Consider the following 16,977-nt stretch of genomic DNA (forward strand, 5'->3'; position numbering starts at 1 on the left):
GTATCTGAATAGTCTATACAATAATATTATAATGATCACGCAATGGCCCAGATGAGGCTCCTAGGTGGAGCTGTTGGTGGCTTCGGCTTTTCAGTCACAAAGGTTTAAGCCGTGGACCACTTAAGCTGCAGTTAAGCAGGTTGACCCCCCAAATACCGCAGCTTAACAGAACTCCACTGTATAAATAAAACTGCCAAAAGGTAAAAGCATCAGCAACTTTCAGAAACATTTCCTGTAAGGAAACACACACATGATGATAAAAATCAATCAAATCCTTAATGTAATTTATATTCAAATGAAAACCCTGACAGTCCCACAGTATCATAATGGCCATTTTTATTTATGTGGAGGAGAATTGGGCAGAGACCCCTTCTGTTTTCGACTACTTTTTTTTTTTTTCTTTATTGAAAGGAGGTCTATTAACCTACATGGATCCTGCCCTAAATCGAGTAGGCAGGTCTCTGTCTGTGGATGAAGATTTCAATGAATAAGGACATGAACAAATACTTGTTCTGCATCTCAGGGCCAGAGAAAAAGATGGACCTGAGGAAACCAACAAATTCAGAGCCAAAGGAAGTGGACCTGAGGAGCCACTGGAAGGAATGACAGGGACAGAGATGTGAGTAGACATAGACTCATCAACTCTTTCTAACCATGGAGGGCAAAAGATTCTTCAGGTGCTTTGCAAATGACTCTGTTGGAGTCTCTACTCCTGCTGTAGCAGTGGAACATAGTGCATCAGCACATGTCCAAGATGGTTTTTGGGACAATAACTTTAGAGCCTCTAAGTAGGAGGTATTGTTCACAGTCTTCAAACATTGCACCTCTTTCTCCTCCACTCACCTATGGCAAGAACAAGAGTAAGATGTGTGATTCTAGTTTGCACTCATAGGCATCATGGTATTTCCCTCCACAAAAAGCAAATGTTAAAGAACTATGATATAATGGCCTCGAGTAATTGAACTGCTGACAATGCAAAAATTTTAGAGGGTCGGGAATGTATGGCCTTACAGTTCAGATAACCTGCCTTGACTGTTGCAGGTGGACATAGTGATGTAAATATCAAAATCAAAACATGAGAAGGCAGCATAATTCTGTCTTTGTAAGTGGAGATTCGGCACACCTCAGAAATGCCTTTGTCAGAAAAACTAGCAAGAATTTTTGACTCAGTAATGTTCTTAAAGTCCCTTTCAATAATAACTCCTCTTCAGGAATTCAGGGCAACATAGGGAGTAGCCTCAATGGGTATATTTCTAATGCTCTTTGAATTCAGAAGGTGTTTAGTGTGTTGTGGTGAGGATCTTTCTGCCAAAATGCCTCCAGAACTTTTGTACTGACTTGGAGAGCCAGCAAACCCCTCTTATCCCTTTTGAATAAAAAAGTGAGACATCTGCCTTAAGTATTTCTCAAATAATGAATGCAGAATGAAAAATCTAGGTACAGAAAGTGTGGCAGTGACTGCTGAACAGAGTCATCCATTTGTGGCTATTTAAGAAATAGCCAATGTGGCTATTTAAAAATTATAATATTTTTTTTAATTTTAAATATTTTTTTTCTTTATTAATGGCAGTATTCATAATAAAATAAGAACATATCAGTGCCAACTGCCTTCCCCCAATCAGAGAGTCATACAAGTGGATGTGCTGCAAAGCCAAACAAGGACACTGCAGCAATGCCAGGGTTTTATGGGCACTATACCCAAACACAAGCATCAGACACAATGTCCACAACACCCAATGAGAACATCCAATACTTGTACTTAACTGATCCAAGCCCAAGAGGATCAGGTGACTTACTATGGAGGGGTCATTCCAAGCCTATCCATCTACAGAAATTCCAGGCCAAAATGGTGTGTTATGGTTGGATCCTTCAATGATCATGGTCATCTCCTCTCCTTCATGGCCTTCAGTGCATAGCAAACATGTGGAAAGATGTTCAAATCCAAGAGGAGGTAATCTGAAAGTACAGAACCTTATCTGGGTGGTCCCCTCACCACATACAGGAATCCACCTCAAGGGTTATATGTCTGAGATGGAGTAGGAAACAACTTTTGGATCTCTGGATAAAAATAATTATTATTGACAGCTTTCAAATGCTGTACCACTTTCTCCTCTTTTAGATTAAGAATGAAAGTAAAAGAGATGGGAACTACTACAAATTTATGCAGTGATGGTCTAGTTGACATTCAAAGACATTGTAGTTTTTGCCAGCACAACCAGCACAGATGTCTTTAAATGTCCAATCCACTGAGTTTGGGAACAATAACAAGAGTTAGGAACATAAGATCATACCCTCCAGTTCAGATAATCTGCCTTAACAAAGGTAGACAGATGTGGTGATGAGAACATCAAAAAAAGAACACTGGTAGGCAGTATAATTCCATCCTTGCCACATGTGACACAATGCACAGCAGAATCTTGGCTGGAGAAACCAGAGAGGATCTCCAACTCAAGGATGTTCTTCAAATCTCCCTCAACAATCACTCCTTGGGAGAAATGCAAAGTAGCTCAGGGAGCACCTTCTTAGGTATATCCCCAATGGCTTTTGAATTCAGGAGAAGTTCACTGTGTGTTGATGTAGATGTTTCTAACAGGATGCCTCCAGAATGTAGCTTCTTCACTAACTTTGTAGAGCCAGCAACATCCTCTAATCTCTTCTGAATAAATGAAGGTTGATTGATTGATTGATTGATTTAGTGTTTCATGGCACAAAGCAGCTATGCTATCTGCGCCAAACGTCCGTTAAAAAGGTAAAAATAAAGTAAATGTAGTAATATACATAAAAGGAAATGAAGGTAAAACAAAATATCATTGAAAAACAGAAAAAGTATAAAACCAATGTTGAAACCTAGTCTACAATGTTAAGAGAGAAAGCAGAGCAAAAGAAGTTGTAAAGTACTTACTCCAGCAAAATGGTAATGATCATAACCCACCAGGAAAACTAACAGGTAAGTACAAGAACCACTGTCAGTCACTTGAAGTTGGCCTTTCCAGTCCTGGTTCCAGGTTATGTGTCATAGCAGCCATTATCAAAAGGTAAAATAATAGAAGTTTTAAAAGACACATTGCAAAATCGTAATAATGAGTAGTCAAATGTCCAGTAAAAAGGTAAAAGTAAAGTAAATGGAGTAAAATTTGTAAAAGTAAATGAAGGTAAAAACACAAACAGCAATTAAAACAGAAAATGGCATAAAACCAATGTTGACATCCAGTCTACAAAGTTGTAAAGGACTTCCTGTAGCAGAATGGTAATGATCATAACCTGCCAGGAAGACTAACAGGTAAGTATAAGAACCACCATCAGTCACCTGAAGTTGGTCTTTCCAGTCCTGGTTCTGGGTTATGTGTCATTATGGCCAGTACCAAAAGGTAAAGTTATAAAAGTGTTAAATGACATGCAGCAAAAGTGTAATAACAACTCAACAGGACGACTAATGAGTAGTTCAAACGAATAGTTCAAACAGCAGCGTTAGTCACCTGTAGTTGGCCTTTCCAGTCCTGGTGTCGAGTTATTTAATGTTCTGACCATTTTCCAATGTCATATTGAACTAGAGAGAATGAAACTGTAAAAATGGAACCACAATTAAAAAGGTGTAATGAATAAATATGTAATACTTAAATGAGATTAAAAAGATTAATGGCCATTAAAAAACTAAAAACTTTATCAAGGTGGACAGTGTCACCATCACCAATAACACTGTCCAATGTTACAGATAAACCCTGGGAAAAAACATGTTTAAAATAGTGCCGTCGTTGCAAATCGTAACAATGGCAAGAAAGTAAAATGTGGCTTATAGTGATTTAAGTGTTACACAAACTACACACTGGTGCATCAGTTCCAGATAAAAGAAAACGATGAGTTAAAAAACTGTGACCAATGCGTAGTCTAGTTAGAACAACTTCCTCCTTCCGAACCTTACGAAAGTTAGATGGCCAAAGCCTAATATAGGGTTTTATTTGAAAAAGCTTGTTGTTGCGTTACACACTCCAAGTGAACTGCCAGCTGGCACGGAACCAAGCCTTGAATACAAGACCATAGTCCATGTACGGAATAAGCACAGTGGTGATAGTGCCGGAGCAGATACATTTAGCTGCCGTGTCTGCAAGCTCGTTCCCGTGAATACCAACATGGCCTGGTATCCAAAAAAACTGGATAGAAGTGGCAGTTAATGAGAAATGGGCCAGTCGGTTTTGAATATCAGCGAGAACAGGGTGTGAGCCAACGTGTAGCGATTCCAGGGCCAGTATAAAACTAAGCAAGTCAGTATAAATAGTGCAGTTGGAGTACTGCTCAGCTTCAATATGATCCAGGGCAAGAGATATGGCATACAGTTCAGCAGTGAACACAGAAGCTGTAGAGGGGATTCTGCACGCAACCACCGAACTGCAGCAAACCATAGCAGAGCCCACCAAATTACCTGATTTGGAACCATCTGTATAAATGGGAACAGAATGATCGTTTGAAAGATATTTATTAAATAAATGACGGTACTTCCAATCTGGAGTATCTGCCTTTTTCAGATGACTGAAAGAAAGGTCACATTTGGGGGCTGCAATAAGCCATGGTGGGATGGGCTGACCTGTGGAACCTGCAATGTCATCAAAGGACAGACACAATTCATCCAATTGCACCTGGATGCAAAGGCCAAACGGAGCAATTGCAGATCGTCCGTTCTGAAAAAGTACGGCCCACTGAGGAAAGAAAACACATCTTCAGGTGGGATGCTTTGGTAAGGAACGAAGTTTCGAAGAATACAGTAAAGATAGTTGCAAACGGCGAAGGTGCAGAGAAGGTTCATTAATTCAACGTACAAACTTTGAACTGGAGAGAAACACTTGTTTCAATTATTTGGTGTTTATTTGTGTTGAACTCTCAACTGCAGCCTCCAATCCATTATAATATTATGATCAGGAGACACAAAATGGCTTGCACATGTATTTTTATAAAGTGACATGTGGAATTAAATTATCATTCAAATATGTTTTTAAAAACAACACATGTTACTAAAATACTTCAATATTTTACTTAATACCACATACTAAAATACAAATGCAATTTACCTGTCAAACTAATATGTATAAAGTGAAAAAGGTTAATAGCTTCCTAAACTGAAAATACATTTCCAATAACTGTTACCTTTTCTGACACTAGCTAGTCCCTTGACCTTCAATTTGTCCATCTAAGCATTGGTCTTGCTTGCTCCACTCCTACCAACATCAGGGGAAAAGATCCAGGAACCCATGTAAGAGGATCCCCACTAACTTTGCTCTCTTCTCCAAGAGTGGAGAAAATCTCTTGAACACTTTTGAGGAAAAACCCTGTCTTCCAGACCAGCAACTGGTAACTGGATGTACTAATAATGCCCCATCTCCACTAGTAGAATATGAGAGTTAATGCACATGGGTAGACTTGAGGCATAGTGCTATAGAAACATTGTACTAGTGAACTAAGTTCCCTAGGTTTTTAAAAGCAAACTAACCTTGTTTTATTCAAGCCAATGATTAGCATGGATGGGCAGTATTCCCATCAGTTTCACTCATGACAATTCATGAGACAAGGCCCGGAAGAATATGGGAATACCATCTGGTGAGCATCTAAATGGTCTTATGGAACACCTTATTTCTACAAAGCTCATTGCAACTTGTAGGAAGTACAGTTAAATTTGGTGTTACAATTAGATCGACAAAAGCTGCCTGTCTGAGCAGCATTTGCTACAGAGTGGGTTCCAATGGGAAAAAAGAAAAAGACAAGAAAACAAACTTTCTCACTCTTCCATATAATCTAGCAGATGTTGTTAAAGTGACCCCAAGGGCTAATCAAAAACCTATGAAAAGAAAAGAAGGAGAAACTGCTACACTGTGTAAAAAATGGAAGAGAAAAGTAAATATGAGAAGGCAACATTCCAGTGCATCTGATGACCTCTAGAAGATAACTGAAACAGGAAGGCAAAGACATAAATGTGATGAATCTTATGAAATGTGATGCAAAAGTTTCCTCACCTGTAGGTCCAGAATAAGCAACATTAATATCTGCAAATCCACTTCAAAAACGTGCACTAGGGATAAATCTTGAGAAGCTGAAGAATCCCAATAAATACAATGCCAAGTAACATTCCCTTCACTGATGTTGGTGCAAGCCACATACCACCCCAGGGACACAACAAATGAAGAGTGGTTGACCACAGAGGTAAGAAATAGCTGCCAAAAGAATTGATGAGAAGGACATATTCCCTTCCTTCGTTGCCAAAAACTTGGGAAGAAAGGACAAACTGGGGTTGCAGAGTGAACTTATAAAGAGTCCTGTGCATATCTAGTGCAAACTTCAGCCTATGAGATTCACATACCAGTAGCAACAAAAATACCCATTAAGGGAAAGGTATTACATGATGCATGAGGGCAAAATCTATTATTGTTCCTAGCCATGGGGTTTCCCAGCTGCTCGAAGTTGCCAAGTTAGCAAGTGGGACAGCATCCGAACAAATCAAGGCTGTAATATCAGCTCTTAATGAATGGGGTTTGAAGGAGAAGGTTATAGAATTGTCATATGACACTACAGCTGCTAATACTGAGCAAACGTTAGGTGCATGCATTCTCATTGAACAAGAGCTGCAGAAGGATCTTTTGTCTCTGACATGCTGCAATCATATCTTGAATATTCTTCCTGAGAGAGCTTTTAAACACATTCATAAGTAATACCAAAGGACCAGATGGTTTGATTCATAAGAGGTTTCAAGATCACTAGGAGTTTAATGACAGAAATTCACATACAACTACAGCTGCTGACAAGAAGACAGTTGATTTCATCAATGACCTAGAGCTAGTGGCTTGGACTGAAAAGTTACTGACAGAATGAAAGAACCTTCGTGATGACTACTGGGAAATTATAAAACTCTCACTGATCTTCATGGGAGTCACTCCTCCATGGGACATCCACTTTATGGCACTTGGTCCTATGCACCATGCTAAGTGAATGTCCAAGATGATATACCTGCTCAAGAACTGGCTTTTTCATAATCAGTTTAAACTGACAGACAATGAGATGAATGGTCTTTAGCAGATATGTGTCTTTGCAGTTAAGATCTACCTCAAGGCATGGATTAAAGCTCCTCTGTCTGCATCAGCACCAAACAATGTCCTGAATCTTCTGAAAGCTCTCCATGCCTATGCCACTGTCAACACAGCTGTATCAAAGTTGTTCTTGACAAGTTCTCATCACACCTGTCAGAGGAGCTGGTGGCAATTGTTTGTTTTTTATCTGTGTCCTCTTCTACAAAGAAGCCTACGACAAGGGCAACAAGGGAATGCAAAAAAAGTAGAAGATGTTCCTGAGCAACAGACAGACAATCTAGCAGCTACTGAGTAGCTTCAGCTCTCTGATCTTCTTTGAAAAGCTTCATCTGTCCACTGACTTTCTAAACCAGGATCCAAACACTTTGCCAGCTAGAGAGGATTAGAAGGAGGCTCTCAAGGTTGTCAACAACCTCACTGTCACAAATGATTATGCATAGCATGGAGTTGCTCTCATTGAAGAGTACAATCATCTCCTGACAAAGGATGAAAAACATGTAACAGAACATCATAGCAGGTTTCCCAATTCAAGGAAATCAGCACTTATCAGACAACAATGAGTGGCTGACAACCATGATATCCCCACCTTTGAGCTGCTAATACTCTCTTGTTAGGAAGAGAGACCCAAGTGCTTGAATTCTTAGGCCACCAGAAGTTCTCCTGTTTATCATTATGAAAGAATCCTGAATTGCAATATTAATCAAAACTTTAAAGTCACTGTGCAACTCCTAAAACTGATGTATTCAGAAAATAGTTCACATGCAGAAATTTTACCTCAATACCAAAAAATTAAAGGTTAGAAGTAAAACAATTAAAAAAAATTGCCTGATGTAGCTAAGACCCACCTTAATGGAGAGTAACCTCAATGGATATATCCCCAATGACCTTTGATTTAACATAGAGTTTGGTGTATTGTGGTGTAGATGTTTTAACCAAAATATCTCCAAAGGGAGCCAGCCCCTCTAATCCCTTCTGAATAAAAAAAAAAATGGAGACATCTGCCCTAAAGATTTCTCAGATAAAGAATGAAGGACAAGAAATTGAGGCATGGAACTGGACTGTGATGGTGAGAGAGTTGTCCACACATGGCCATTTTCCAATAATTTGTTTCTGTTGTTTTTTCAGTGTTATTATAATTTTTTATTGATTCATTATTCATAATAAATAAAATAAATTTCAGTGCCCACTGTCCCCACCCACCATGGAGGCCTATGAGGAAACTCACTATATGCCAAACAAGGACACTGTAGCAATGCCAAGGTGTTGTGAGCACTATTCCCACACATAAGCATCAGACACAATGTCCATAACACCCGATGAGAACTTTCAACAATGGTACTAAGTTGACCCTAGCCCACAAGGACCAACCAACTGACTGGCTCTTGAGGGTCACCCCAAGCCTGCCTGTCTACAGGAATTCAAGATCAAAGTAGTTTGTTGGAGTTGGACCTCTAAACCATCAGGATCCTCTCCTCTCCTTGATGGGTCACCATGCACAGTAAACACATGGGTTGATGTTTAGATCCCAGAGGAGATAAAATGAAAATACAGAACCTTCTCTTGGAGGTCCCCTCACCAGATACAGAAATCCACCTCAAGGGGATCAGCAACAGATTACTTTGACCTAGTATCAGCAGAAAAAAAATATATAGTAAGCTAATTCTTGGAATGATACCTGTGTAAAATGAAACTAATGTTTATCCTTTGATCTAGTACTTGTAGAAACTTGTCTAAACTGTCATAGAGGTATTGAGAAAAACATAAGCAAGTGTAAAATATTTCATCTGTATGTGCATCACATGAAAATGGCATGAAATTTTAATTTTTTAAGAGGTTTCTTTCAAAAAAGAAATAGTAACTCAGATAATACAAAACTGTGAGTTGTAATATATTTATTAATGTTATGATTACTAAACTACATTGACAGAAAAGTGCTTTAAATAAATTCTAAATGAAACTCAGTAACACTTTAAGGAATTTAAAGAGTACACCAGTAATCATAGAGTTAAAGGCTCTTAATGTTTGATAGTTGACAAATGGAGAGTCCAACCAATGATACGCCAAAGTGTAATTATCCAAGGTAGAGGAGAACATGCTGACCCCAGAACATAACTACAACAAATAGGTCAGCATGGACTTCAATATTTGGAGACTGAAGGAAAGCCAGTAGTCAAGGGAAAGGTGGAATGTAAGAGGGAAGAAGAGGAATCATATGACACACAAGACACAGACAAGATGTAGCTCACCTATAACACCAATCTGATGGATCTGAATACAGTTTGGGAGCATTGACAGAGGAATTATGGAACTGTCCAAGAACACCAGACAAAAAAATAACTGGTCTGTAATCAGAAGACGTTGTAGGCCACATAATTGTTTTCCAATTCATGGCATGCTAAAATCATGATCTCCTCTACTGAAAGTAAGGGACCTGAGAAATTGCAGATTGAAGTACAGTAGTAGTTGGCACAAATTGAAAATTGGAATTCACAATTTAACTGAGAGTAGATAACAAAAGTCACAACCAAAAATGTTAAATCAAGAAGTGAAGATTGAGTTATATAGAGGGAACTAGTTGTGTCTGGATAGTGTATCAAACTCCTATTGGTTAAGATTTTCACATGCTTATTTGCATGCTACAATGTGCTTGTACCATGTTTAACATGTGGAACAAGTGGGTGTACCAAGATTAGTGGTGAACAGAAAAGTTTGTGATTGTAAGTTCTATCACTACATACATGTGACAAACTTAAAAAGAAAATAAAAACAGACATGTTTATGATTGTTAAAATATTACTTTAGATGTAGAGTTTACCTTTTATAATTATAATTATTTAATTTTCATAACACATTGCTAGAAATAACAATATAAGCTTTGAAATTACTGGAGTATAACCTAACTGGAGAATTCAACTTAATTTTGTTGGCTTTCTAATAACTGATCTTATTACTAAACTTATACACATGGTATTTGGTTATGAGTATAAAAAAAGAAAAGTTTGACACTGGTTATGTAATTTTTTTTTTATGAATATCAGTACTGCTTGTTGCTTGTTTTTCAAAAATAATTCTATTTCCAAGAGTGAAAAAAGTATTCAATTAACTTAAACATGGTAGCCAAAACTAGTCTTTTATTAAATTGTATTGTTAATGTTATTTTGACGATAAAGTTGATATTAGTACATATCACAATGTACTAATAGTTTTACCTTCACCGACAAAAATTCAGTAGTTTTAGCATAGTAGCCTTGTTGAAATTAGTAGGAAGAAACCTGTGCAATGCTATTAATTGCATCATTTTCAAGTTCTTACAAGTTTTGTACTACTACACATGAATGATACACTTTCACTTACAACAGTTTAGAATGAATGACATAACTTACACTTAAATTATTGTAAATGAAAACTGGATTTACTTGATTTTCCCCCATATTTTCACAAGAAGTTAGCAAGGTAATTTGATATATTAATTGTGAGCATTTAACTCTTTTGTGATAGGTCAAGGTCAAAGACCATATCATTGCATTTGTCAACTTCATTCAAAATTTTACTGAACTACTATTTTATGAATTTATGTCAATAAGCTTAGAATCAAATTGTATATTACAATTCAAACTATTATATGCAAGCTATTTCTTAAAAGTATGTATTAAACAAACAGACCCAAATACAAATTTTAGTGAGTCATATAGTATGTTGAATGCAGCACTGATTATAACGAGATTTTTGGGATGAAGAATGTTTTTTAATCATAACATGAAATCACTTTGCACTCATAGTTATAATGAAACAGACTAAATATTTCACAAGTATTTAGTAAAAATATTTCATCAAAAAAATCTGAATTTCTGTGTACAAAAAACTTGTAACCTTTACAAATTTTGTGAAGATACATGTGCTGTATCAAAAGTTACAGTGCAAATACTTAACATGTAAATGTGTAAATTAACTCATGTATATTATACAGAGTCCACTGAGAAAGGGATAAACAATACAATCTCAAAAATATTTAGTAGAGTTAATATCTTGTCACATTCTGACACCTTATTTAATATAATTTTTACAGAAGAAAGCGAATATTTTTATTTCTCTACAGCTGCAGATGTTTTATTCTTTGTTTGAAATTATGGTATTTTAACTTTTTACTAGATATACTAAGGTTTTATGAAGTTACAATGTTTATTACCATGTTATAACAAAGACAATATACACATGCTTTTTCTTTTGTTGTTGTTGCTGCTGCTTTGATGAGATGTAGATGGCATGATATAACAAAATTTAATGCTAGTATAAAACTGGTATTTAAAATGTGGTAATAATTAATACAAAACTTCTAGCCAAAATTATTTATCAACTAATAGTGATATTATAATTATGACTGTTTATCTGATACAATGTGCAACTTGTTCTTATATTAATTTTAAGTCATCTAATAGTGAATGGGTCTATGAAACTCATGTGATGTCTGATTTGATTATTATAACATTAAAAGACCCTGTTATAACTGTGTAAACAATTTAAAAACAATTGGTAATATAAACTCATTAAGTCTCAGAAAAGATGTTTACTTGGACTGAAATGCATGCTACATTAAAGAAACATTTTTTACATAAGTTAGTAAAATATGATTTCTGAAAGGAAAATGTTTACTTGAAAAACTAATTAAAAACTTTTAACCACTTGCACAATACACAAATGACAAATTCATGCATTTAAACAATTAAACTTACCATCTCTATTGCAAATTAGATTCAAAGACATGGGTACAAAAGGATGAGCTACAAACCAGCCACAAGAATTTTTTCCATTATGGTCCACAAGGAACACTTTTTTATCATAGATACTTTCCAAAGCTAAGAGTTCATCATCCTGTGCACTCTTATTATCCATGCTCTTAAAGAAAAAGTAGAAATAAGAATTTACAATAAGAATAAAACATTTATTTTTCTACCCAAAACAGATCAACATACAGATAAGCATGAAAGATATAACACATTAATATCAATATATTGTTTACTATACAAATCTATTATTAATGAATACAATATTAAAAAAACAATATCTAATGTGCATGCCTTACTTTTAAATTTCCAGAATAAAAACAAATTTCACAGACACACTTTATCTAAAGTACAAAATTGAAAATTCATTCATCTTTGCTCCTTCCTCTAATACTATCAGCCACACTGACTTAAATTACTGAATGTACATACTTCTCCATTCTTTCAGCATCCATATTACTTATCGTGCATGTGTCAAGAGATCTTTTAGATTTGCTTTGTCACCATAATTCTTATTTCTGAGATAGAGTCACGATGAAAAATAACATATCATTTGCCCATGAGGATATGAGTGGGGATATAGTTCAGTATTAAGTAACTGAATTCATTTTTATCTTAAAAACCTAAAAGTAGCATCTAGTAGTCCTGCATCTTAAATATCAAAAGTCGGAATTTCCACATAAAAAGGCATGAGGGATAGTCATAGACTCACTGGTTCATCACAATAGAACATTTAGGCAAAGAGGCAATAAACCTAAAATACCACAATACAAGGAATTGATCAAGCAGAATTTAAAAGAATCCAAAATTAAAGAAAAAGTATGGGTACTAACACTTTTACTAATAAAGGAGAGAACAACATTTTGACCCTCCTACATCATTTTCAGGTTAACAAATGAAAGTTGAAACACTGTTCTCTGCTTTATTAGCAAAAGTGTTAATACCCATACCAATTATTTGAAGATACATTTTTATTTCAATTTCTCCTCATTAAGAAAAAGTGAAAGGGCTAAGTGAATGGGAGAAACAAGTTTGGGTATGCCACCTATAAGAAATTGATTCAAGAAATGACAATCAGAATAAGGCATTTTTATTGACAGTGAACCTCATCACCTTTTAATTTTAAAAATGTTGGATGGTAAACATGTAATTGTGCAGCCATCATATGCTCATGTGTCATCAAAGGTGGTGGTTTAAATAGTAGTCAGAGTACTATGCAATTTGTACTATTTGTAGTAAAAAATTATCAGACGAATAGGCCAGTAATATCTAAAAGCTAGAATAAGTTATTGGGGCTAAATTCCTCTACATCAAAATCAGTAAAGACTGATAAATTTACAAAAAAAGTCTGGTCAGCAGGTACCCATAGAGAATTGTAAAAAAACAAACAAACCCAAAAGGGTCATTCCATGTCATATCAGCCAGATTTTGGAAAATTTTCCAGGTGACCCCCTCAGAATGTCTTGAAAAAATTCACATGTGCTCATCTACCCATATAATGAAATATTGCCAAAGATTAGACCAATATCTCTAATAGTTTATGGTTTACAGCCCTGTAAAATTAGTTAATTTGTTTTTATTCGTGGCAAATTCATTTTTGGGCAACCTTGGCTGCTTAAAGCTGCAAGAGTAATGGTAGTAGAAGGCTGAAATTTGCTACAATGACTGAATTAATCTCACAGAATTCAAAAATGGTCTCAAATCAAGTTTATCTCTCTTAGGATTTGCATAGTGAGGCTGTACAATCACCTGAAAACCCAAAATTGTAAAAAACATTGGTTTATTTAAGAAGCCATAGCTCTTAAGACATAATATGATACAAAGCTGAATTTTGTTTTCAAATTTCCTATAACATATCAGTTGATAAAACAGCAATTGTTGTAATTAAAAATCTATCAGATCTCCTGTAAAAAAATGTAGCTGCATGCAACTTTTTATGATTTACCTAAAAATAGCCCAACTTCAGGCCACAGTTTGACAATGTCACCAGTTATTCAGCCTTTTGAGATTTTTACCATATATTCTTACATCTTTAAATATGATCTACAAAAAAAATCAGGATGGTGTTCAACCTACTTTTTGAGTTATAATTTTTTAAAGTATCCTCCTACCATAAGTTTTTTATTGAAAAAACAATTCGGTTCAGGTGTGTTACTGTGTGCAAATATATCCATACAATTTAGTAGCCTAAACTGACTGCTTGAATACCAGGTAATTACATTTAATTTATTATCCAATATTATACAGTATACTAAATGTTTGATGATGTACAACTAGAAAAAAAAAAAAAACACCAAAGCTTGAGGTAGGATTCCACAGAGAAACATGGGAAGTGAACAAAGCAAAAGAGGCTGGACAGTTCAGTGACAGGCTTCCAGTTCCCAGTCTTCTGGGGAACAACAAACAGGTGGGAGTTAAACCCTTGATAATGACAGTAAACAGATTTGATAGCCTCTTGGATGAGAAGGTCCTATACCACCTCTAATAGATACTGGCAAGTTATGGGATCCTGAGGAGAAGGGAAGAAAACCTTTACCTTGGATAAGAGAGGTGGGGCAAAAAATGAAATTTCTAATTCCTCTGAAAAAATCTGAAGAACTTAAATATCCAATATGAAAGGGTATCATCGACGAACAAAAGCCACAAGGTGAATTCCCACTGAGCCCAAACAAATTAGGCAGTCATCACAACTATTAGCAACATAATGTGTCATCAAGAAAAAAAAAAGGAAGGTGCTATAGCCTTGTAATGAGGAGGAACAGGTACCTGATGGGGAAAACTGGAAACTGGAACAGTGCTACACTTCACACCAACAGAGATAAACAGACAACTAAATGTAAATCAGTAGAATGTTGTTGGATAACTGCCACCCAAAACTCTAGGAATTCTAGTACCACATTAAAGATGAAATGTCTTAAAAACTGAGCCATATGCAAATCCCAGAGATAAACAATTTCAAGATAAAACAACATCACCACCAAAAATGTTAAAAAAATAAAAATAATATACTTGTAAAGTTGTAACCAACTATGATAAATAAGTCAACATGAAGATAAGGAGGAAAAGGATTTTCCAAGAAATCCCCTCAAGATTTATATTAAGAGCTTCAGACAGGAGATGGATCATTAAAGGGTGGTGATACTGATAAGAGAAGTGATAACAAACTAAATGCTTTACATTTTCTTTTCTTATAGTAACTAAGTATGTGTACAATTACATATATGGTAGTGCTTAGCATGTTACATTTCATTAATAACGTTGATTCCCAGTTAAATGAAAATTATAAAAACTAGATACACTGATACACAAGGTGAGGAGGTATGGTTTTGTTTATATGAAGTAAACTGAAAGGTTAAGCAAGTATTATCATTTGCAGTTGGGTTTACCAACACAAAGAGAAAATATATTTATACATTCTATGCCATCTAATCAGGTTCTTTAGAAATAATGAATATATATATATGTATATATATATACACACAAGAAAATTAATATTGTTGACAGTAAAAATAAATTTATTAAGAAAGGCTAATTACATGAGGTTCAAGGGTTACTTTAAGTTTGTGGATTTCTCTTTCCTAAGAAAGTGAAAATACTGACTATAAAAAGTGCCAATTTAGACGTTCTTAATAGTGATACTCAGAATAACGTGCTTAAAAAAAAGTTAAAAGTAAGATGCAAATTCATTCGTTTGGAGTCAGCATACTCATTTTTTGTTTGTAGATGACTGATTTAACGAAAAAACAATGTACCTCATTTTCACACTAACTTTTAAGGAAAAGGTATTATTTTCACAAAAACAAACAACGTATTACACTCCAGAAAATAAAAGATTGTATTCAAACCTGATATTTCGTTCCTTGAGAAACATACTGAAACGTCCTTGAATAAAATTAAAATAGTATGTCCCTGAAGTGTGATTAGTCGTTTATTTTTGTTATTTGTTTCAGAAACATTGTTTCAAACCCTCAGAATGCTCTGTAATTTAATTCAAAAACATGAAAGTGACAAGATGTTATTGTTTAGTCTTCGATCTTCATACACACACGCAAATACCGAATAGTCAATTAGCCTTTTCAAACATTTCACTTACCTATGCAGAAATTCTGGATAAAGAAATTTTTACCTCTTTCAGATTTTTCACAGAATAATGATAAAAAAGATATAAAACAAAATATTGTGCTCAATCCACTTTTCTCTCAACCTGACATATTCCCATCTAAACGCCACTTACTCAAATAATTTTTATGCATACTCAAACCCTAATTTTAACTCAATATCCCAATAAAACATAAATATGACGCCACTAGCGCAATACAGTAACAAGAATATTAGTTCTTAAGTGGTAGAATTAAATACATTAATTCTTTGAAGAGTTGCCAAAAATCTCAAGTAAAAATTGAGGTTAATAATAATTACTTTTAATTATGAATGACAAGTCACCTTGCAACGCACACATATACTCACATAAAAAAACTACTTGAGTTTAATACACTCCTAGGAGTGTGTTTTTACAGCAAAAAAAAAAAAAACATATCGGACCATTTGGTGACTTCACCTAGGAGAATCGAAGTTCTGATTTTAATCAGTAATAACTGTTATTACAAATAATAAGGAGGCCCGGCATGCCAGGTGGGTTATGGCGTTCGACTCGTAATCTGAGGGTCGCTGGTTCAAATCCCCGTCACACCAAACATACTCACCCTTTCAGCCGTGGGGGGAATTATAATGTGACGGTCAATCCCACTATTCGTTGATAAAAGAGTAGCCCAAGAGTTGGCGGTGGGTGATAATGACTAGCTGCATTCCCTCTAGTCTTACACTACTAAATTAAGGACGGCTAACGCAGATAGCCCTCAAGCAGCCTTGCGCGAAATTCTAAACAAACCAAAAAGGAAAATTTTGTTCTTTTAATACGATCTTATAATCAAGAAAAACAAACAAAAAACACACACACATCAAAGTTTTGTAGCGAACACAGTGAGATGGTTTAAATTAAAGAAAGTATACAGTATAATTAGAGAATGTTAAAACACTTTCATAACTTTGGCAAAGGATTTTTTCCCCTTTTCTTTTCTTGGCCCGGCACGGCTAGTTGGTTAAGCCACTCAACTCATAATCCGAGAGTC

At 35.4% G+C, this 16,977-nt stretch overlaps 1 protein-coding gene across 7 annotated transcripts in view; it reads right to left on the reverse strand.

The window, feature by feature from the left end:
* Positions 1-16,426, reverse strand: part of LOC143225272 (E3 ubiquitin-protein ligase RNF14-like) — a 91,865-nt gene extending 75,439 nt beyond the window's left edge. For 4 of the 7 annotated variants that reach the window (XM_076454369.1, XM_076454397.1, XM_076454414.1 and 1 more), the window contains exons 1-2: positions 15,942-16,312; positions 11,798-11,960 (exon numbers count right to left, since the gene is read on the reverse strand). In XM_076454369.1, the coding sequence (XP_076310484.1) occupies positions 11,798-11,957 (160 nt within the window). In that variant the 5' untranslated portion in view covers positions 11,958-11,960; positions 15,942-16,312. The other 3 variants (XM_076454387.1, XM_076454378.1, XM_076454421.1) reach the window with 3 other exon arrangements.
* Positions 16,427-16,977: the final 551 nt, after the last annotated feature.

Source organism: Tachypleus tridentatus, chromosome 1 (assembly GCF_004210375.1).
Source record: "Tachypleus tridentatus isolate NWPU-2018 chromosome 1, ASM421037v1, whole genome shotgun sequence".
NCBI classification, from domain to species: Eukaryota; Metazoa; Arthropoda; class Merostomata; order Xiphosura; family Limulidae; genus Tachypleus; species Tachypleus tridentatus.